This window comes from Rattus norvegicus, chromosome 4 (assembly GCF_021556685.1).
Source record: "Rattus norvegicus strain SHRSP/BbbUtx chromosome 4, alternate assembly SHRSP_T2T, whole genome shotgun sequence".
In the NCBI taxonomy this organism is placed as follows: Eukaryota; Metazoa; Chordata; class Mammalia; order Rodentia; family Muridae; genus Rattus; species Rattus norvegicus.
The window spans coordinates 92,100,849-92,123,773 of NC_141537.1; the positions used below are offsets into that span (position 1 = coordinate 92,100,849).

A 22,925-nucleotide genomic window follows, 5' to 3' on the forward strand; every position below is an offset into this window, starting at 1 on the left:
GCAAGAAAAAATATTATGAATAAAATGAATGAGAACATGCAAAGCAAGGTCCCCAGCTCTGAAAAAAAGAACCAAAAAAAAAAATCTGTATACTATATGATTTCAATAACAAATTTGATCTCAGATTTATTCACTGACACATGCAACTGAGGCCCCAAGTAACACAAAATGAAAACAAGAAATTTATTTATGCATTCTACTAATTACTAGATAGTAAGTATTTGACAAATATGTTTCATATAATGTATTTATATGTGAATACAAAATGAGGCACTATGAATATTAGTAACATACAGTGTCACCAAAGTATTAAAAATGGAATCATGCAGGCTAAGAAACTGTTTTCTGAATTATGATGTGCCATTAATTTCTGTATATATAAAATATATTTTAACAAAACCTTAAAACCTGGAAATAGTGCATAATAAAAATGTAAATAAATACAGTGTAACTAAAATATGGACTACAAATTACAAAAAGATTGAATAAAATAAGAACACCTTTATAGAAATTAAAATTAAAGACAATTTAAAAATAATGTACAACTTTTAAAACTCTCAGATGGACAGTGGATTCTAAACCTATGACAAAAGTGAAATAACTGTGCAGTTGTTGTTTTAGAAATATGTACTGAAGAGGCTTAGTAAATTAATTGGCGCATCCATTCTTTGGGAACAAAACATTAGCTCCATAATTTGCTTTAATGAAAGACCTTGCATAAATGGAAAGCTTATTTGTTTGCAGAGCATTTGAATGAGTCAATTTTCTGACATTCATTTTTCTTAGAGTCCTAAAAGAATTAGTGGTATTCATGAAAGGATATAAGCTCACGTAAGCTGAAACAAGACCTTGGTATTCTTACAAAAGATCATTTGTTCAGGACAGAAGTATCTGAGAAAGGAAACAGTTGTAAAAGGATAAAAACAAATCCAGGAAAGGAAATACTCAAGTATGCTCATACTTTGAAGAGTATTTGCTGTCTCACTCACAGGGCACACACGATCAGGTTAATTCAATTCACAGTGGGAATAAAACTTACTAAGTTATGTGTACAGCTCAGAGTTTACAAACTCAGTTCTATTTTCTGTCCCTTTTAATCAACTTAATAGGTGTATACTTTCACCGTACTAGATTGTACAGTGTGAAAGCTTGAAGAGTGTGGAGTTTTGCGGTAGAGTGCCAAGAAAAGCAAAACCTTGTGACTCTCTGCCTATCATTTCCTCTGTATAAACTATAAACACAGCGTATACTAGGGTTAAAGTTAAGGGGGTTGGGTTCTAGAGTCCTTTGGGACTCATTAGAATTGGTCATAAAAATATTAGTTACTATTTATATAGTAAATGCTACATCAACTCTCTTCACAGAACTACAAAGGAAAGGGCTACACTACCAAGAATCTACTGATTAGAACTGAGGCTTTAGAGATTGTATGTGGAAACTGAAGCCTATTAATCTTTATTCCAAATAGGTGGCTCAAATCTGTAGCCCCAGCTCCCAAAAGGCTGTGTTATGCTGAGTTTCAGCCCAGTCCAGGCAGGGACACTAAAAACTAACCTGAAAGAAATACAGCAAAATGGACAAAGAAATACAAACAAACAAAAACACATTTCAATTCTGCATTTGCTCATTCTCAGAGACCTAGGGCTAACAGGCTTTCCTTTTTATGAAACATCCATGTGTCACAAGAATTTAATTCAGATGATACGGCACTAAGCCAAAGTGGGAGTACAAGTGAGTTTAAGTCACAATGTCTTTCTTCTTTGATAACTGCATATAAATTGTGAATATCCAACCTATGAAATATGTATTGCTGTTTCTTTATACCTTCTTCTGCTTTGTGGACTGAAGATGTGCTTGGGATAAGGTCAAACTAAATAGTCCTGGTGGAGTGTTCATAATGGAATGGAAAAATCACAGCATGCAGGACTCCAGGCCACTCGTTTAGACTCTTCTGAAACTCAACTCTCATCAATTATAAATGAAGACAGCATTTGACTTGGAGGATCTTTGTGAAGATTAGAGAAATGTGTTTTTATTTTATCAATGATCAAAGTATGTAAAAACAGCATGGCAGTTAAGAATATGAATTTGATGGCAAACTCTTTGGGCACAAATAACATCTTACAGCTAATTGCCAGAAACTGTAAGCAAATTAGTTGATGAAATTTTGCTTGTTTTTATTCTGTAAAACAAAAATAACAATACACCTATCTTGTGACTTTATTATGAGCTGAAAAAAATACCCCTCAATATGTTGGACAATAAATAAGTTCTGGATGTACATAAAAACTAAATATTACTAAAGGAAAAAAAGTTTAATTAGACATACTAGTCTTTGGAATCTAGTAGGCACCAAGCATGGTACAGACATTTCAAGTGAGGTGCCAACGTTGAACACACTATTAAATATGTAACAGTGTCTGCAATTATATGTACAAGAAAAGTACATATACAGTAAATGAATATAGCGGAACTACATAGTCTGTAAAGGACTAGAACTTTAAACATTTCTGTTGAAATGATGACTACCTTTTTTTTACCAATAGATATGTTTTTGTAACTAAAATTAGTATGACCTATAAACAAGTTTGTATTAGTTTCTAATTTGACAAGCAAAATTACAACTCTTTTTTAATTAAACTGATCTTTAATAAATTTTATGGGTTCTAGCAACAATTATGACATTCATTTATGCCTTAATAGGACGGTACTATAGCATTCAACAAAAGCTTGAACCAAATTTAATGCCACACAATATTGTGCAATTTAAGCTCAATTCTTATAATTTAATCTTAAAACACATAAAGGCAGTATTCAGAGACATATATTGCTTAGCTTGGTTCGATTTAGCATGATCAGAGTCTTTTGCCTTTTAATCATTCATTTCTGTAGCAAACATAAGTGCTTCTCTAGATCAAACCATTTTCAGTCTTAACTCGATCTGTATAGTAGGAATGATTATAACTGGGACATGATACCATGGTAAATGGTCCATGTTATAAGACACAATTAAAATTACATATGGTAATATATATATATATATATATATATATATATATATATATATATATATATACACACACATACATATAGTGTTGTTCAAGAATTCCTGAACAGAAATCAAATAAGGTATCTATGCCTCAACTTCAGATTCACAGCAGTAAATTCCACTAAGAAATGGTGATTAGAAATACACCTGCAATGAAAATAAAGTACTTATGTGATCTAACTACTATGAGGTGAAAGATACTGATTTTAAATATGATATTCTTCACTTAAATTTGTATGGTTTAGTATAAATTTTCATTAAAGTGAATATTCATTTTCCTTCCTCTGCCTACAGCAAGATGTCAAGTTATGCATTTTTCTCAATACTTATCAGTTGAAATTATGTTACAAAATGAGCATCTGTGGATGCTTAGCCCTGTAAATTCAACAATGCACATATTTATAGCTCTTACTCAAGTATGTGTATGTCAGCCAGAGTCCTTCAGGTGCATAAGTTCAAAGCCCTTCTTTTGTACCTGGCAAGCAGGAGTGACCTGGCGCATCACGAAAGCAGAGTCAATGTTACTATTAGAAGATACGAGAAAATAAATCTGTAAACAGAAGATTCCCAGTCTCCAGAAGCAAAGCTTGATGGAAAGATGTTGATGGTAACCATTGAACTTGGAATGCTTTTGAAACTAATAACGGAAACTTTCTGTCTCCCAGGGGAATTTAGACTTGAAAATCCCCTTTCTTTAATGTGTGTAAGAAGAGTCATTATGTAATTTTTCTAAAATTTTGTTGTGAAAATGAAGCAATTTCACACACCTTCCAATGGCACCCATGTCAAAGGGTTACTACCTACTCTTAATGAAGACTACATGTATTTTTAACATGGACAAATGAGGGATTCTAAGAAATAATCAAATTCCCCTGTACCAAAATCATAAATATCCTCCCTGCTGAATTTTAACAAACCACCAGCATGGAAAACTAATGATGGTTGAGCAGAGAAATGTCTGGTAATTTTCCCAAAGCAATTTATATTATGTTCATTGACTATATTCCTCAGGGGAACACAACTTAGGTTTTATTATAGAAAGGCTATAAAAAACAGAGGCAGCTCATTATTGTTTCTTTTAGGATTTAAATATTTCCTGCCGCTTTATCATTTTAAAACATAATAAGAAGAGAAGAGTTACTCACACAATAAATAAAGTGTTTATACCTAACAGGAGGAATGTGGATTGGCAACTTTCAGTCTGTTTGAACACATACGTCTGTGCTCAGTTAGCAGTACTGTTTCTGTAAAATTTACACGAAGTCTTTGCAAACTAGTGTGTCTTTAACATGTTGATTATTCTTTACAAAATCAACTGTCCAGCTTTCCTCTAATGCTTAATGTTTCTTTAACTCTTTGACAAAGCACACTCCTAGATTGCTTTCTCCTAGATTGGACAATCCAGTTGTGAGAGTTACATTTAATTAAACAAACTGGAGATCTCAGATCTATTATTGTGATTGTCATTATGGAGTATTCCATGTACTGTGTACAAAATACACAATCATAACCATCATGACCACAGAAAATAAAATTTTGTTATAAATGGGAAGGCAAATCTTGGATTGTAATCCAGTTTGCTGAAATGTTATAAATTCTAGTATTTATTTGAAGGTATGTTTCTGCTATCAGTCTTCATTCATTTGTCTGTATTTCCTTTAATTGTTTAAAAATGAATTTCTTCTTTCTTTCAGTTCATTATTCATTTTAGACAGTTTCTAACAATGTGGTCTGCCCTGGTTGATAATACGTAATCCTTAGGAACCAACTGTCCACCTGTGGAGATTTCAGGGCATATGCCATACTACCATAGAGTATCCCAAGTTTTCTGATAACAATTTCACTAAGCTTCAACATGAAACTCTCAGAACCAACAGTGTGGCATTTCGTTAAAGGTCTCAATTCAAATTTTTAATAGCTACTGACTTCAACTTCTGACCTGAGATATTTTTCTCTCAAATTCACTCAATCAATGTTAACATTTTGTATTGACTTTATAAATCTCTTTGGAATTGTGATTATTTTAGAAATCTTCCCTAAATAAAAAGCCCTGCTCTGGTGTATTCATTATTTTATTTGTGCAATCAACCAAATTAAAGACTACAGTATTGAGTTTTATTTACTTATTTATTTTCATTTTATTTAAGTTTTATTTAAATAATACACTAAAATATATTAGCATGAGGAGAAACACATAAACTGTATTCATGAGCCCAGAGACACTGAATTAGAGAAAATTCTACAAATATGAAGCCAGCATGTTACTGCTGAGACAGTTCAATTTTTCCTTTGTCCTTTTAAGTAAAATATATAGATTATTACAAATGGTACATATATGACAAACGATAAATTTTAAGTTTAAAGACTGTATTTGTCCTCAGTTCATTTCTAAAATGAAACAATACCCCTTTTCAAAGACCATTCTCAGCATCGTCTCTTTTTCCCATTGCTTTTGCAGTGTAAAGTGCTTTTACTTTTAAAATGCCTTGCTCTCTGTTGATAATAGCGAAGTCATAACCAGAGAAGAGAAGAGAATTCCAAAATAATTAGAGAGATGCATATCAAATAGTTCACGCTATCACATTAACCCTCAGAACTCACTGCTCTGTCTGTAGCAAATGTCAAGCTGCGATTATGTTCTTCTGAGAAGTGGGTCACTTGGTTTCAAAGGGATATGATAAAAGAAGGTCTTGGAACATTTTTAAGCAATAAAAGCATCATAGGAGAGTTCTAACTAGCTAGGAGGAATTGATGGCCTTTAGCGATGCCCTATGGAGTCTCCCAATGCAAAGGGTTGTAGCTTCTATTATAAGTCAAAATGACAGAAAGCATACAGGTAAGTTTGTGTTTTTCTTACAGGTAGACTCCATTTGACATTCTCAGCATAATGTCAGGACTCAAGCCCATATTCTGGGTTTCTTACTGACAAAATAACAGGAGAGGATGCTGTTGAAATATGTCAAGGGGATCAATTAAGGGAAAATAATTTAAAGTTCATTTAAGAAATCATATTACCTCTTTTCACAAAATCTTTTACTTTTGTCTCAGAAAGTGGGGAATGATTGAAAATTAGAGATGCACACTTCCATAGTAACAATGTCTGTTAAAATGCACGCTGCTCATTTTTGCTCTCCCCATGTCAGGGTGGAGCAGCAATCCAAGGATTTGCAGAAGGGCGTGTACTTAGTTTTCTCAGTTGACACTACTGTCTCTCACAGATGTGGAAGTGGTTACAACCTCAACGTTATTGGTGTTCATCATCAACCCTTCAGTTTCTCATTTCTGAGTTTTACTAGTTGTTGGGAGTATAAAATATCTCACAAATACCTACATTTATTATTTTATTTACTTTTAAAGTTTTCTTTCCTTTTACTTTTTGCTGATTAAGAGTTCGAATATCAAATCACATCGATGCAATTTTTATTATTTAATCATTTTTTTACAGTCCAGTCTTGATTCCCCTCTCAGTCTGCCCTATGATTCTTTCCACACCTTCTCCCCTTGTCTCTGAGAGGATGTCCCCACACCATCCCCCATCCTGTGAGACCTCCCCAGTCTTTGGGGCCTCAGGTGCATCTTCTCTCACTGAGTCAAGACCTGGCAGTCCCCTGCTGTGTATGTGTCAGGGCCTCAAGTCCACTGGTGTATGCTCAGTGTCTGAGTATCTCAAGGGTCCAGTTTAGTTGAGATTGCTGATCTTGCTACAGGGTCGCCCTCCTCCTCAGCTTCTTCCAGCTTTTTCCTAATTCAACCACAGGGGTCACCAGCTTCTGTCCATTGGTTGGGTGTAAATATCTGCATCTAACTCTTTCAGCTGCCTGTTGGGTCTTTTGGAGGGCAGTCATGCTAGGTTCATGTTTGTAAGGATACCACAGAATCAGTAATAGTGTCCGGCTTGGGGCATCCCCTTGAGCTGGATCCCAATCTGGACCTGTCCCTGTACCTCCTTTCTTTCAGGCTCTTCTCCATTTTTGACCTTGTAGTTCTTTCAGAAAGGAACAAGTCTGGATTAGAGTTTTTGACTGTAGGATGGCAACCCCACCTCTCCACTTGATGCCCTGTTTTTCTACTGGAGGTGGACTCTACAAGTGACATCTCTCCACTGTACAACATTTTGTCAAGGATCCCTCACTTTGAGTCCTGAAAACCTCTCACCTCCCAGGTCTCTGGTGCATTCTAGAGGGTCCCACCACCTCCTACCTCCTGAGGTTGCCTGTTTCCATTCTTTCTGCTGGCCCTCAGGGCTTCGGTTCTGTTTCTACCCCCTCCCCATACCTGATCACGTTTTCCTCTTCCCCTCCCTGTCCCCTTTCTTACCCAGGTCACTACCTCATCCCCATCCCCAACCCTGCGATTGCTTTCTTCTTTCTCCCAAGTGGGAATAAGGTATCCTCACTCGTAACCTTTTCCAATTTCTCTGCTCTAACTTTCATTGTAAAACAGAGCTAGTGAATTAGTCTAAACAGGAGAACCGTGGTCACAGTTGAGAGGTGGGCTGGTTCCCATGATCTTAACTGGCTTCTAGACAATGTATTGAGTACAGAAAGCTCCTGTCTGTGCGAAGGTAGATTTGCCTGTAAATTCTGTACTCTGCTTGGCTTTATTGATGAACGAATGACTTGATCACTCTCTGCCAACCACAGTGGCAGAGATAAAAATCATGAGTTTCACAGATGTATGCACTCGAAGGAATTTTAAGAAAGGTAACACTTTATTGTTGTTCATTTGAAGGGATTAAATAAATTGTATAATTATATAAAGTATAAAATATATTATACTTGGGATCTAAAAGAATGTAAACTAGTACTTAGTTTTATATAACTCAAGGGCCTCAAATATCCAATGTCAAGGAATTATTTCACAAAGTGCATACTTGCTGCACTATTAACCTGTGCATTTTAATTAGCCATTTGAAGATAATGATAGGTAATAAAAATAAACACTGGTTTCTCATAAATTTAAAGAGCTATCATACCAAAAGAATGAAGCCATATTAGAAATTGGACACATTTATCAGAAACAAACTCTTACTGTTGAAAGTCAAACTATTTCTAAGGTTCAAATTGTTGCATTAGCTCAGTTGTAATTCCACATATGGCATGGTAGTGCCAGGAAAGTGTTTCAATTTTATTACAAGCGCTCATTTCAAACGTTGCATCTTTATCTCAGTGCTGAAACTCTACACATCTCTATTTTCTAGAGAGTCAGCATTCCTAAAACCAGTTCAAAGGATATTCTAAATGTGGAAGGGACTATGGGAATGCATTTAAAATCATATTTTCCTAACAATTCCATGTCTCCTTTCATTCTAACGTATACTGTTAAAAATGTCACAATTCCTTATAGCTACCGAGTCACAAAAGTGAAATCTTTGGTGGACAAATAATGCTTGACGTGAACTGACAGGAAGCTATTCATAATTGCTTAAAATAAGCAAGCTTATTATATTTTTGTAGAAATATTTGTTTGGTTCTTACAGCTCAAGACTTAGCAGAAAATATTACTCTGAACATTTAGGTAATTTTGAATTCAGAAATCACTTGCTTGGACTCAGACTTTTGGATATATAGACACACACACATACATATATATATATATATATATATATATATATCCAATATTCTCCTGTCCATACCTGTCCATATTTCTATCCATTTATAACACTGTTTTACCTTCCACTTGTGTGCCTGTGGTCAATATTATTTTAATACTTCCTCAAGAAGACAGCGTTGACTTTAACCTCAGTATGATTATACTTTATTTTATCCATCTCCTCTGCACTCTGCATTTAGTAGCAAATAGCAAATAGGTTTATTGCAAGGAAGATTGTTGAATGTTTGTGCATGTGGCATGCATACTTTCTAAAACATTTATTGCTTTATTTTCATGGATTTTCACAGTTTCATATCCTTTATGGGTTAGAGAATCTTGTACTAATTTAGATTCTCACTTATAACTTTAAAAGACAGTGATCATACCTACATAATTCTCATGCTGAAGTCTGACTGCGTGGTTCGGTCTTCACATTCACTTTGAGCATAAAGGCTAAGCATCTGCGCAGCATTTTGTTACACCAAGTAAGCTTAGCTCTGTGTCTGCCAATGCTGTGGAAAATCATTTTGCTATGATTTCTTCCTTATTTATAAATTATACGTGAAATGGTGGCATACTGTGAAAATAACATATTCCCCACCAAATGTCAGCATTACTAAGACAGTTTTATATATGCATGCACATATACATATGTATATGTGCATGTATATGTACATGTATGTGTGTGTATGCATGTAGATGATGGTGTAGCTGTGAAGAATAATTAAACTCTTAAACACCAGCAATTATATCCATTACTTACACTGTATGTGAAAATTTGTCTTGGTGGAGTATTTCTCTGTTGGATTCATTAAGCCACTGCAATTAAATTGAATACTGGCTTTTTTTTTACTGTGACTTAAATGAAAATTTTCTGAATCTTGAGTGGAAAAATTGAATTAAATTTTATGAATTTTTCAAACTGATGGTCTCCAATAATAGATGAATTTTTAGGAACCACCTCTTAGGAAAGAAAATTATTTAAAATGAAAGCAATGTAGATACATTGGATAATCCAGCCTTAATCATCTCATCTTCTCAAAGCTTTTCTTTCAGCTGCCCCTTGGTTCCTTATGCTAAACAGTTTTCCTAGCCAGAATATGTCTCCCTATCAGAGATTAATCTCTCTATAGTAATATTTGAGCATTTGCTAATACAGCCCACATACTATTATAGAAAATTATCATATTTTTCTTTCATTTATTATATCTGAAACATACATATTAGTTTATAAAGTCTAGGTAATTTTTTCCATTGCCATAAAGAGCTGCAATGTATTAGAATAAATGGTAATGGATGCAAAATGAAAATGAGAGGCAATTCTTGCTCTTCATGGGAATTCTCTGGAGTCTTCCTCAGGTACCCATCAAGGATCCTCCCTGAAAAATTATGTGATATGGAAATTAATGTAATTTTTACTTTCTATCACATTTAATATTTGTATTTTGAATAGGAAATATCTAAAATTTATATTTATTTTAAGTTGAGGTAATGCATTGAAAGTCCTCAAAAGAAAAAAAATGCTTGTTTTTGACCATAGTTATATCTATAGATAATGATGAGAGTAAATATAAATTGAACCTTGAACAACCAATCTAGTGATTCTTATACTAGTAAATCAGTGACCTAAGTCAAATAAATTGTTAGTTTGTTTGGCAACAATAGATCTGCCAGATTTTTGCAGTTTCCTCTTGACCATTGATAATTCTTGGAATTGCTCCAATGTGAGTAAGAAAAGTGCAGCTTTCTTCCTCCTCAGATGCAAAGCTGTATGAAAACTTACATGTGCCATGATTTGAATTGCACTTAATTGTACCCTTCCAATGATCACACTAGCAACTTGATGCTTCAGAAGTGAAAAGACTGATTCCTACCATCAGAGAATTAGAAAGACATTGCTTATTCATGCTTTAAAATCCTGTTTCAATAGTGGGGGTTTGTTTGTTTCTTTTTTTCAGCTTACTATAGGAATCATGTTGAGTATTCAAGTATTTCCAGTTAAATCTTTGATAAAAACAGCACTAATGTGTTTCAGGTGTGGGGAATATTTTCTAATAAATATTAGAATAATTTTCAGGGGGTGATTGACTTGTAAGAATTCTATTAAAATTCTGTATCTGAGTCTATAATCCAAGCTAAGGTAGTATTGAGATTTCTTCTAGAAAGGCTGCAATTAATCTAATCTCATTTATTTGCACCTATCTACAGTAGAAAATTTATCCTGAGAAAACCAATATAGACCATTACCAAAATAGATTACACTTATAAACTTCCTAAATAGATTACACATGTAAACATGTTTCAGAGAGCAAATTTCAGCTACCAATTTTCATGACTTGTTCCTATGTTTGAATAGAACTCTTCATATGTTTTAAGAGATAAGTCCTTTTGGAAGTATGTTTATATGACCAAGGCTACAGTGCTAAAATTTGTTATTCTTTTGCTAAGGATACTTTTATGAATATGTATGTATGCGTATGTGTATGTGCATGTGTATGTGCATCTGTATGTGCTATCTGTTGTCAGTTTGTGTGCCTGTGGAGGCCAGAAAAGCCCTTTGGATCCTCTGCCTGGAATTGTAGATGGTTAGGTACAGGAAGTGCATGCCGATAACTGGATGTGGTTGCTCTGGCCATAGGCAGGTACTTGTAATTGCTGAACCATCTCCAGCCCCTGTGACAAGTTCATTCAATTCAAGCAACCAATATCCCACTATTTAACACCTTAATTAGGTTAGAAAAACTTGGATGGGTCTTTAACTGTTTCCAAACTGAATAAAAACTCATTTAATTTTAGAAAGTTTTCTCCTCAGCAAAAACTGGGAAGGATAATGAATAAAAGTTGAAAGTGCTGCTGAGCCAAACTGAAACAAAGCGGGGAGCAGCCAAGTTTCAGTCGAGTCGAGGTCTGGTGTGTTAGGCATGGGAATACCACAGAAAAAGCAGGGCATAAGTATTCCTTTTCAACATAATTATTATTTGTGAATTATTGTATTAGTAAATAGCTATTAGTGTTATGGCATTTTAATGTATTGTTTTAGATCTTTTGGCACGTCTTATAACGTATTGTGGTACCAGCAATAAAACCCCAAACTTAACTTGAAGTACGTGCTTGTACGACATATTGTACCAGAGGGTTATGGCAAGAATCATGAGCACCGTCAGGCTCACCATGGGGTCCACCATATGCCATTCATCATTCATGTCATCATTGTATGATGTTTTCTGTCCGTTAAGTCATGCTGCTTTGCCATTATCAATTTTCGTTAAAGCATAAATCTGAAATTTTTTCGTGTTATTGAAGTCTTACTCCTCTGCCTCCTCCTCTTCTTTTCCTTCTTCTATTCTGTCATTTTTTGCACATGCTTAAGCTTGGAAACAGAAAAGAGCAACTCCTGATGTACTGCTCACTTTAAAGACTTATTTATATATGTGAGTACACTGTAGCTGTCTTCTGACACACCAGAAGAGGCCATCGGATTCCAAAACAGATGGTTGTGAGCCACCATGTGATTGCTGACAACTGAACTCCAGACCTCTAGAAGAGCAGTTAGTGCTCTTAAGGGCTGAGCCATCTCTCCAAAACACTGCTCACTTTTAAAGACGCACAACAATGGCATCACTGAAGGACATGGTGTGAGACAGCCCACTTTCTAAAGTGGTCACTTCAGAATATGTGTGCTCCACTTTTCTCAGAGTTCCTGTGAAATCTAACTGCTTTCGTTTTTGCTATAATTTTTATCTTTTTTCCATTGGCTTATTTTATATTTAATCTCCTCCATCATCCAATAGGGTAGTTCAGTCTTACTTCTTAAAATCAGCCTCATTAATTTGTACTTACGTTGCATTTTTTCATATTTTAAAATTTATTTCTCCCCCACTTTCTGCTTTTAATAATGCTGATATCATTTGCTCCAAAAAATGTGTTTTATTTCCAGGGCACAGCTTATGGAAATGTTCCTGTACCTTCTCGCAGGCAATTATGTGAGTCTCTTACCTTCAGCTCTGTGTTGTAAACATGGCCTGTGTTTCTGTGCTGTAGCATGGCATGCTGACTGAGACCAGTGCCCACAGGTCAATATGCAATCTCTACTGTTGTATATTACCTATGATGTATTTGTAGCAGATGGTTCCCTTTGCTTCTTCCTTATCTGTCCGTCATTATCAAGCTCATTTAAGAAAAGCCATATTGCAATATAGCCAAGTACACTAAGACTTCAGTAATGACTCCAAGTCTGGTGCAGAGGGCATTTAATCTAATACAACTATGTTTATTTGGCAACAAAGAGAACACTTTCTCTGAGTGTGAATCATATGACTTCCCCACATTCTAACTTTCTTTCCTTCACTATTCAGAGTTTTCATATCACATAACTGAATGTTTTGTCCAACCTTGAAAGACCCTACCTAGTATTATTACAAAAAGACATCTGCCCTCCAGTGAATTTAAAGCGTGAATCTCTAAATGTTTGCTTTATTTCTAAGTCATCACATTTAGATCATTAAAATTAATGCATAAAAATTTACCTAGGAACCCCAGATTTTTACAGCTTTAATCTGCTGTTATCATAAACCTGATTGCAGCCCTGAAGTCTCTGGCAGCTTGTCTACATCAGTGTGCCACTGAGAGATGTACCTGTCAACTTCATCTGTGCCAGCCAACTTTGATTGATGAACAGCTGTCCTCACCTCCCCTTCCATTCATTCCCTTTTCCTGCTACGCAGCTTCTATCAGTTGACTTGGTTATGTGCCTCCATTGCCAATTGCTTGAGCAACAAATATTCATGGACTGAATTGTGTCTAACCATAACTGCCAGTGGATTCTTCTTAATATGATGCTTGGGTTACTAAAAAGGACACTTCACTGTGCACAGTGCTTATTTTCACTATTTTAAGAAAAAATCATTTGAGGACATTTAAAAAGGAAGATCTATGAGTTAGTAATAAAAACACCGTATATGGTGCTTTTTATACAGTGGCCAAAACAACAAATGAAATTGTACACGTGTTATTTCCTTCCTCATGGATTAATTTTGGATGTTTGAATTATTATAAATAAAGCTAAAGTCAAAAAGAACTGCTAGTATGAATGACTTAGGAATATTAAAATTTACAGAAATATAGTGGTCACCACAGATAATAATCTTTTGCTGTTTTTCTTTTTTATTGACCTATTATTTAATTTTCTAAAGTTTATTAGAAATAAAATTTTACTTTAGTTAGTTATTATTGAAGTATTAATTGATATAATTGAAACCTAAGGCATAAAATTTCAGATTTTGTTTTGTTTTGTTAATAAAGAGCAAATGTTTACTCTTCATATAAGTTGAGCCTAAAGCTTGATGGCCACTGCACCAATAGGGTCCAGTCCTGGACACTAGAGAACTGGTATCACTCTGTCCTGTGAAATCATAGATAGAAATAAACGTTACAATGTGCATCTTTTGATTTTCATAAAATCATTTTCTACTTTCATAAAATAAAAATGTGATATGAACATATTCATACACTTTGATTTTAGCTTCTGGTGAAGTGAGAATTCACCTTATTAAAATCAGAAAGGAAAGTGCAAAGAAGAGGATGTTTAGTTACAAATATGTGTTAGTGAGCAGCATCATTAGAATATACATTGCCTTCTAAACATAAGGTCTTGAACAGTGAGACTGTGAAGCTCTCCAATACAGAGGACTCATATTTCCTCTTAATCAAGTGTGAGTCCTCAGGTCTCTGCCCTGTAGCAGTATAGGTCTTCAGTGTCTTACTCAGCATTTGTAATTGTGGTGATTACAGAAAGCATCATACAGTAATGATCAGTTAATTATACACATGAAGATGGTCATTGACATTCACAGTTTTCCTTTCCTTGTCCATTATAAATGTCCAGTGGGACCTTTTCCAGATGAATTTTAATCAGTATGTTACATTGTTGTCGATATCAAAAATGAACTCATACTTAGAGATACAGCCGACAAATTCTTTATGTTTTGTTTTATTTGACATTAAAATCTTTATTTAATTTTATTTTTCTTGAACATTTTAATATATATATATAAATTACACTTCACTCCATATTTTATTTTTCTTGGATATTTTAATATATATATATGTATACGTACACACACACACACACATATATATATATTACACTCCATATTTTATTCCACTCACCACCCACCCTGAAGGTTCTACATCACATACCTCCTCCCTGCTCCCCACTCTGTCCCCATCTCCACAAGGATATCCCCACTTCCTCCATCCCATCAGACCTCTAAACTCCCTGTGGCCTCAAATCTCTGAGGGTTAGGTGCATCTTCTCTGACTAAACCCAGACCCAGGAGTCCTCTGCTGTATGTGTGTTGGAGGCCTCATCTCAGCTGGTGTATGCTGCCTGGTTGGTGATCCAGTGTCTGAGAGGTCTCAGGGGTCCAGGTTAATTGAGACTGCTGGTCCTCCTACAGGGTTGCCTTCTTCCTCAGCTTCCTCCAGCTTTTCCCTAATTCAACCAGCGGGGTCAGCAGCTTCTGTTCATTGGTTGGGTGCACATATCTGCATCTGACTGTTTCTGCTGCTTGTTGGGTCTTTTGAAGAACAGTCATGGTAGTCAGGTCTTGGGGACTCCCCTTGAGCTGGAACCAACTTTGGGCCTGTTGTTGGACTTTCTTTTCCTCAGGCTTTTCTCCATTTGCATCCTTGCATTTCTTTCAGACAGGAAGAATTATGGGGTAGAGTTTTGGTTGTGGCATAGCAACCCCATCCCTCAATTGATGCCCTGTCTTTCTGGTAGAGGTAAATTCAATTAAGTTCCCTCTCCCTTTGGTAGGGCTTTTAACCTAGGGTCCTCTCTTTTGAATCCTGAGAGTCTCTCACTTTCCAGGTCTCTGGTACATTCTAGAATGTCTTCCTGACCACCTTCCTCCTGAGGTCGCCTGTTTCCATTCTTTCTGCTGGCCCTCAGGGCTTCAGTCCTTAGGCCAACCCAGTATCAGATCATGTTCCCCCCTCTCCCCACACCCATCCTCTTTCCTGCAGCTGTCCCTCTCTCCCTGCCCCCTTGTAGTTTCTTTTGTCTCTCACCCAAGTGGAACTAAAGCATCCTCTTCCTCACTTTGACCCTTCAGCTTGTTGACCTTTTTGAGTTCTGTTCTGTGAAATGTATCTTGGGTATTCTGTCCTTTTTTTTTTCTTTTTCCTTTTTTTTGCTAATATCCTCTCATTAGTGAGATCATATCAAGCATGTCCTTTTGGTCTGAGTTACTTTGCTCTGGATAATATTTTCCATTCATTTGCCTGCAATGCTCAGGACGTACTTGTTCTTAATAGCTGAGTAGTATTCCATTGTGTAAATAAACCACATTTTCTGCATTCATTTTTCTGTCGTGGGACAGTGAGTTGTTTCCAGCTACTGGCTATCACAAATAAACCCACAATGAACATAGTGGAACATGTGCCCCAGTGGCATAGTGGAGCATCTTTGGGGTATTTTCCTAAGAGTGGTGTTTCTGGATCTTTAGGTAGGTCTATTTCCAATTTTCTGACGAACCTCCAAATTGATTTCCAGAGTGGCTGTACCAGTTTGCAATCCCAGCAGCAGTGGAGGAATGTTCCTCTTTATCCGCATCCTTGCCAACATGTGTTGTCATCTGAGGTTTTGATCTTAGCCATTCTGACTGGTATAAAGTGGAATCTCAGGGTCCTTTTGATTTGCATTTCTCTGATCCTTTAGGACATTGAACATTTCTTTAGGTGCTTCTCAGCCATTCAAGATTCCTCTATTATGAATTCTGGGATTATACCCCATTTTTTATGGGTTGTTTGGGGTTTTGGTGGTAAACTTCTCAAGTTCTTTACATATTTTGGATATTACCCCTCTATCGATTTGTAGTTAGTGAAGATAATTTTTCCCAATCTGTAGGATGATGATTTGTTTTATTGACTATGTCCTTTGCCTTACAGAAACTTTCCAGTTTCATGAGGTCCCACTTATCAATTCTTGATCTTAGAGCATAAGCCATTGGAGTTCTATTAGAAAATTTCTGCCTGTGTCAATGAGTTCAAGGCTCTTCCCCACTCTCTCTACTATTAGATTAAATGTTTCTGGTTTATGTTGAGGTCCTTGATCTACTTAGACTTGAACTTTGTGTATGGTGACAAATATTGGTCTATTTCATTTTTCTACATACAGACAGCCAGTTAGACCAGCACTCTCTATTGAGGATGCTTTCTTTTTCCCATTGTATATTTTTGGCTTCTTTATCAAAATCAAGTGTGCGTAAGTGTGTGGTTTTATTTCTGGGTTTTCAATTCTATTCCATTGATCATCCTGTCTGTCTCTGTGTCAATACCCTACAGTTTTTGTCACTATTGCTCTATAGCAGAGCTTGAGGTCAGGGATGGTGATTCCCCCAGTCATTCTTTTACTGTTAAGAATTGTTTTTGCTATTCTGTGTTTTTTCCCTTTCCAGAGGAATTTGAGAATTGTTCTTTCCATGTCTTTGAAGAATTATGTTGGGATTTTGATGGGGATTGTACTGAATCTGTACACGGCCCTTGGTAGGATGCCCAGTTTTACTGTTGATTCTGCCAATGCATGATCATGGGAGTTCTCCCCATTTTCTGAGATCTTCAATTTCTTTCTTGAGAGACTTGAAGTTCTAATCATAAAGGTCTTTCACTTGTTTGGTTAGAGTCACCCCAAGATACTTTATATATCTGTGGCTGTTGTGAAGGGAATAATTCCTAATTTCTTTCTCAGCCTGTTTAACATTTGTATAAAAGAAGGCTACTGATTTATTTGTTAATTTTATATCCGGCCAGTTTGCTGAAGTTGTTTATCAGCTGGAGAAGTTCTCTGTATACTGTCATATCATCTGTATATAGTGGTACCTGTAATTCTTCTTTGCCAATTTGTATTTGCTTGATCTCTTTTGTTGTCTTATTGTTCTAGCTAGCATTTCGAGTACTATATTGAATAGATATGGAAAGATTGGGCGTCTTTGTCTTGTCCCAGATTTCAGTGGGATTGCTTCAAGTGTCTCTCCATTCTATTTGATATTGGTTGTTGGTTTGGTATAATTTGCTTTTATTATGTTTGAATTCCTGATCTCTCCAATACTTTTAATATGAAGGGGTGTTGTATTTTGTCAAATGTTGCATCTAAGGAGATGATCGTGTGATATTTTTCTTTGAGTTTATTTATATAGTTCATTAAGATGCTTTCCCTTGGTGCATTTTCCCTTTGATGAATCTGAAGTGTCCTTCCTTATCATGCTTGATAACTTTTGGTGAGAGTTTATGTTTTTGGGTATTAGGATGGCAACTCCAACTTGTTTCTTGGGACCATTTCCTTGGTAGACCTTTTTCCATCCTTTTACTGTAAGATAGTTTCTGTCTTTGTTAATGAGGTGTGTTTCTTTTATGCATCAGCATTTTGGATCTTATTTGTGTATCCAGTCTGTTAGCTTATGTCTTTTTATAGGTGAGTTGGGTCTAGTAATATTTAAAGATATTAAAGACAGATGACTGTTGGTTCCCATTATATTTGATATTATAGATAGCTTTATGTGCTTGTGGTTTTCTTGGATTCTTAATATCTTGTCTTTTCTTAGGTAGAGATATCTTCCTTTTATTGGAGTTTTTCTTCTAGGATCCTCTGTAGGGCTGGATTGGTATTTACATTTCAAATGTTATTCCCTTTCCCCACTCTCCTATATCCCTGCCCCATCCCCCTACTTCTATGAGGATACTCCCACTCCACCCACCCACTCCAATCTCAATGCCTTGACATTACTCTGCATTGGGGAAATGAGTCTTCTCAGGACCGAGGGCTTTTTTAAACATATGACTGTTCCTTATAAAACTGTACTAAATTAAACAATTTTCTTTAACATTACCTTGAAAAATAATCATCCAAAAATAGAGAACCCTTGGGAGTTTAGGTGACTGTATAAAAGGCATGAATCTACATTGAGAGGATTCATGACTCCATTTTGAGATGCTATGTTGACTTAGTTAACAGGCATATTTATATATTCCTCTAGTGAACAATATTCATCAAAGTTAAATGGAATGAAACCGTGTTGCATAATTATTTTCACATTCAGAGAAAATTTTTGAATATTCATGTCAAAAGGGGTGTCTTGAAAAATTATCTGAATGTTTGTAAAGAAGATTGCTTCTACATATTAAAATCATAATTATTTTGTTAAAATTATTAATAACATTCCTAAAAAGAAACCTCTCATTTCACTTCATTGAATGGATCAACCTCTGCACAAAAGGGAAAAAACCCATCCAGATCCATCTTTTGTTTTCCTGGCATCCCCAGAGAACAAAAGCCTGAAATAGAGATGCAACACAGAGTATAACCAGTAGATTCTGTGTAAAAAGTTATTCAAGCTTGGGGTAGGAAAAGAAGGGGTTTATTACACTTCAGGGAATAACAAGAATACATGATGGAATCCAGTGTTCCACAGAGTTTGGGGCAGGTCCCACTTGGGACCATTAAAGACAAAAACCTCACCAAAGGAAGAAAGATGCCGCTGCTGATTTTCCAGATTAACTCGCATTAAATTCCAAGTAGTCCTGAATTGTAGTTTAAAGATTACAAAAGTACAGACAGACAATAGAAGGAACTAAGTACAAATAAATGTTCCACAGCAGAAGAGGAATTTACAATAAAAAGGTTTATGTCAACTATCCCTAACAGAAAGAAAGACATTGAGTCAACGAAAGTCAAAATAACTGGAGTAATTAAACTATACCCTCAACGTCTACGCTATTCACCACACTGGATTTCCCCACTTGATATTTGTTACCTAAGTCTCTACTGTCCTGAATATGACATGTGACTTTCCACAGAAGTTCTGTACCTTTTGGAAAGATGGGGGAAGACAAGTTAAAGCACAATATTCTGTGAAGTGATAGAACAATCATCAGAGCCAGATAAAGGTTATTATGTAGATTCTATAAATATGTGGCAGGAGAGTTAAAATGGTCATAATTATGGTTAGTGCATTAATGGAAGGGTTTTGTGAGGATCAGATGTATTCTTTCAGCAGATGATGGTATAAAATAGAATCAAAAGTAGCCTTTAGATACTTACTGTTCAATAACAAGCAAGATGAATGTTTGTGATGGTCAGATTTATGAGAATAACAAGTTATGGAAAGAATTATGAATTTGAAGATGCTCTACAGAAATTACCAAGTTAAAACACAAAGGGGAAGGGTGGAGTAGGCTTGGAGTATTGAATGAAAATCAAAGGGCTATGGAAAATAATCAAGTATTTTGATTTACTTGTAAGTGCCATCCTAGGGAGCACATAGTTCAGAAGAACCACTTGAGAGGTAATGGCCACAGATTCTGAAATGACAGCACAAACAAAATTATAGATTCAAGAAGATTAAAGAACAAACAGAAAGTGAAAAGAACACACCTAGAATATCACACTTACACTGCTGAAAATCAAAGAGTAAGGAAAGCTTGCAGAGAGATGCTGGGCAGTATTGAAACCCTGCATATCATAAAACATAAGATCACAGAAGAGTTTTCAATAATTTATTACAGAGCATGTGCCCCTTAGATTACACTCTATTAAGTTCTACAGTAATAAAATGATCATTTCCACAATATTTGAGCGACTCGTTTATCCATTTCCTTTTGTATTTTCGTAGTTCTATAGTTTGTGGTCTGTATTCAGGCGTTTGTTTATCAACATAATTTTACAACAGACGTTAAAAGGTCATGGCAAAGCAGAGAATTTTGAGCCCAACATGCTACTGATGATTGAAAGGAATAAGCAGTGTTAGAGATCCAGGCATTCATTATCGATTTCATAATCTATATTCTGTACTGCCATGATGGAACAGTCCCCACTTACCATAATTTAGCATAATAATTTTCTAATCAAGCATATTAAAATGTTGGCACTGATTTTCCTTTGTCAAATGCAATAACTAAACTTTCATTAATCAAAAGAATTGCCTATTGTGAAATTATTCTTAAGCAGAATAATTCTTAATGATAGAAAATTGAAGCAACAACCATAGTTGAAAAGAAGTGTGGGTTGAATCACAAAGCACAGAATAAAACTATTACATGGTATTATTTTTACTTTTTTCTTTTAAGTGATTAGTAAGCTTACTAAGTCAGGCTAAAGCAGAAGATCATCTTAGAGCTTCAGAAAATTTGACAGTTATGCTTAGCTTCTTATTAAGAATGCAAAGATATTTTTTCTGTTTATTTGTTATTGTGTAATTATTTTACTTTCCATAGTATTAATAAATCTTTGTTAGCATCTAAAATGTTTTCTTCTATATTTAATGACACTGAAAATGACTGTCACGATCACCAGTAATGTACAAATGATTGTTAGATGTAGATAATAAATTGAAGATATGTGCTAACAAATATAATTTATATTAGTATTAAAGGGGCATTGATTGGTAATTCATTAACTTAATTTGTTCTGTTTCATAGAATTGCAACTGATGAGAACGTTCCAAGCAGAGGAACACCAAACAGCATTGCATTACATTGTGTGCTGATCAATGGTTTAAATCTTGTCTATCTATCCTCTTAGTTACAATTTATTCTTATTATTCCTATTACATTGAGAGGAACTACTAATGCCCTTTAATGAGTCTCTGGCAGATTTTGTTAGTTCATAGTTTGCCATGTCTTCCACAAAGTTTTATTGAAAAAAAAAAAGATTCATACAAAATTCCTAGTACCTCCCACATCCTTCCCACTTCTTCATTAATGCAATTCCACAACATTTCTCATTCTTTTAGAAAATAAATGCAAAAAAATCACAAAGAAGTCATAAATACTAAAGAAAAATAGAAGAAACATACCCAGAGAATCTATCAAGACACAAAATTACAAATCATATTATACAAGCAAAAAGTCAGTAATGTTAAAAAGGCCCAAACATATTAATATAAGATTAAAAGTATGCTAGACCTGGGTCCTGCCCTTTAGTGTTTTTTATGTATCCAGTGAGACTCTTCTGGAAATAACATAATTTTCCATTGTAAGTAGTTATCACTTATAGGTAGCTTGTTTGTTAGGGATGGAAGCCATGTACACATACCCCTCCCAGTCCTGAGACCTCATCCTCCATGAATCTAGAAAGGCTCTGTGCATGTTTCCAGTTTCCATCAGTTCAAATATGTGACCGTTCTCTTGTGTCTGGAAGACATTATTTGTTTGGTGTTATCTGTGTCCCTTGGCTCTTACAGTATTTCCATTTCCTTTTCCTAAGAGTTCCTCAAGCTCTGAGTAGACAGGTTTGATAAAGTATCCCGTTTACGACCATGTGTTGCAAGGTCTTATCGTCTCTGTACATTGTCAAGTTGTTGGTCTCTGTGTCGTTAGTTCTTATCTATGGCAACAGAAATTTCACTGATACTTGCTGACCAAGGCACTAGTCTATGGGAATTACAGAATTACATTTGAAATTACATTGGCATGCTCTTTTAGCTTAACAAAAAAATAGTATTTGGTTTAATGCTAGCCATGCACTATTCAATATCAGATTCTTGGGCATCAGAATGGAAGAGAAGGGTTTCTTCTTAATGAAATGACCTTAAATCAAATAAGACCATGCCTGGTTCCTCTGACACCTATTTTTGTCACCATAGCAACATCTTATCATACAGGTATGTCTCTGTTGTAGACTCAGAATTGTAGCTAAGCTGGGAGCTACTCCTTTATTCTGGTAGTTTGCAGAGTCCAGGAACACTGGTCAACAGTTGCGAATGTACCAGTTGGGCACCAGCTCAACTTCTCCATAAACAGAAAGATATGTAGGTGTTGTCGTCAGCAGTAGGAGCTTACCATCAGTTTGTGGAGTATAACTACCAAGATTAGGTATATAGTAAGACACATTGGGAGGGAAGTATCCCCCAAGGAAAAAAATCACAAACCTTGCTGATATCCTGAGATGCCAGGGGATTTCTATGGAGCCTCTTTGGCTAATGAATTAGGTTGTAACCAATTTATGGCACTGGGTGTTGCAGTTGGAGTTAAAAGATGTCTAACTGGAGTATTGTCTCCCTCATTGTTTGGTGACTCCATTTAACTTTCTTTCACTTATCTATATATTTTAAGAAGCTTCTAACATTTCTAGATCTCTATAGAACCCTTTAAATGGCACTTAGTTTTAGTTGTTCTTTTATAGATTCACTCCATTTTTCTTATTTTTTGTCATCCTTTTATTCGCTGTGCTTTACTCTTTTCTCTGTCTCTCTATAACTATCCATTTCATTTCTTCTTTTGTGGG

At 35.5% G+C, this 22,925-nt stretch overlaps 1 protein-coding gene across 3 annotated transcripts in view; it reads left to right on the forward strand.

The window, feature by feature from the left end:
* Ccser1 (coiled-coil serine-rich protein 1) overlaps window positions 1-22,925 on the forward strand; it is a 1,234,532-nt gene that overhangs the window by 936,681 nt on the left and 274,926 nt on the right. The window contains exon 11 of one of the 3 annotated variants that reach the window (XM_087658739.1): window positions 12,579-13,709. Coding sequence (XP_087514865.1) covers window positions 12,579-12,656 — 78 coding nt within the window. The 3' untranslated portion in view covers window positions 12,657-13,709. 3 annotated transcript variants of the gene reach the window in all.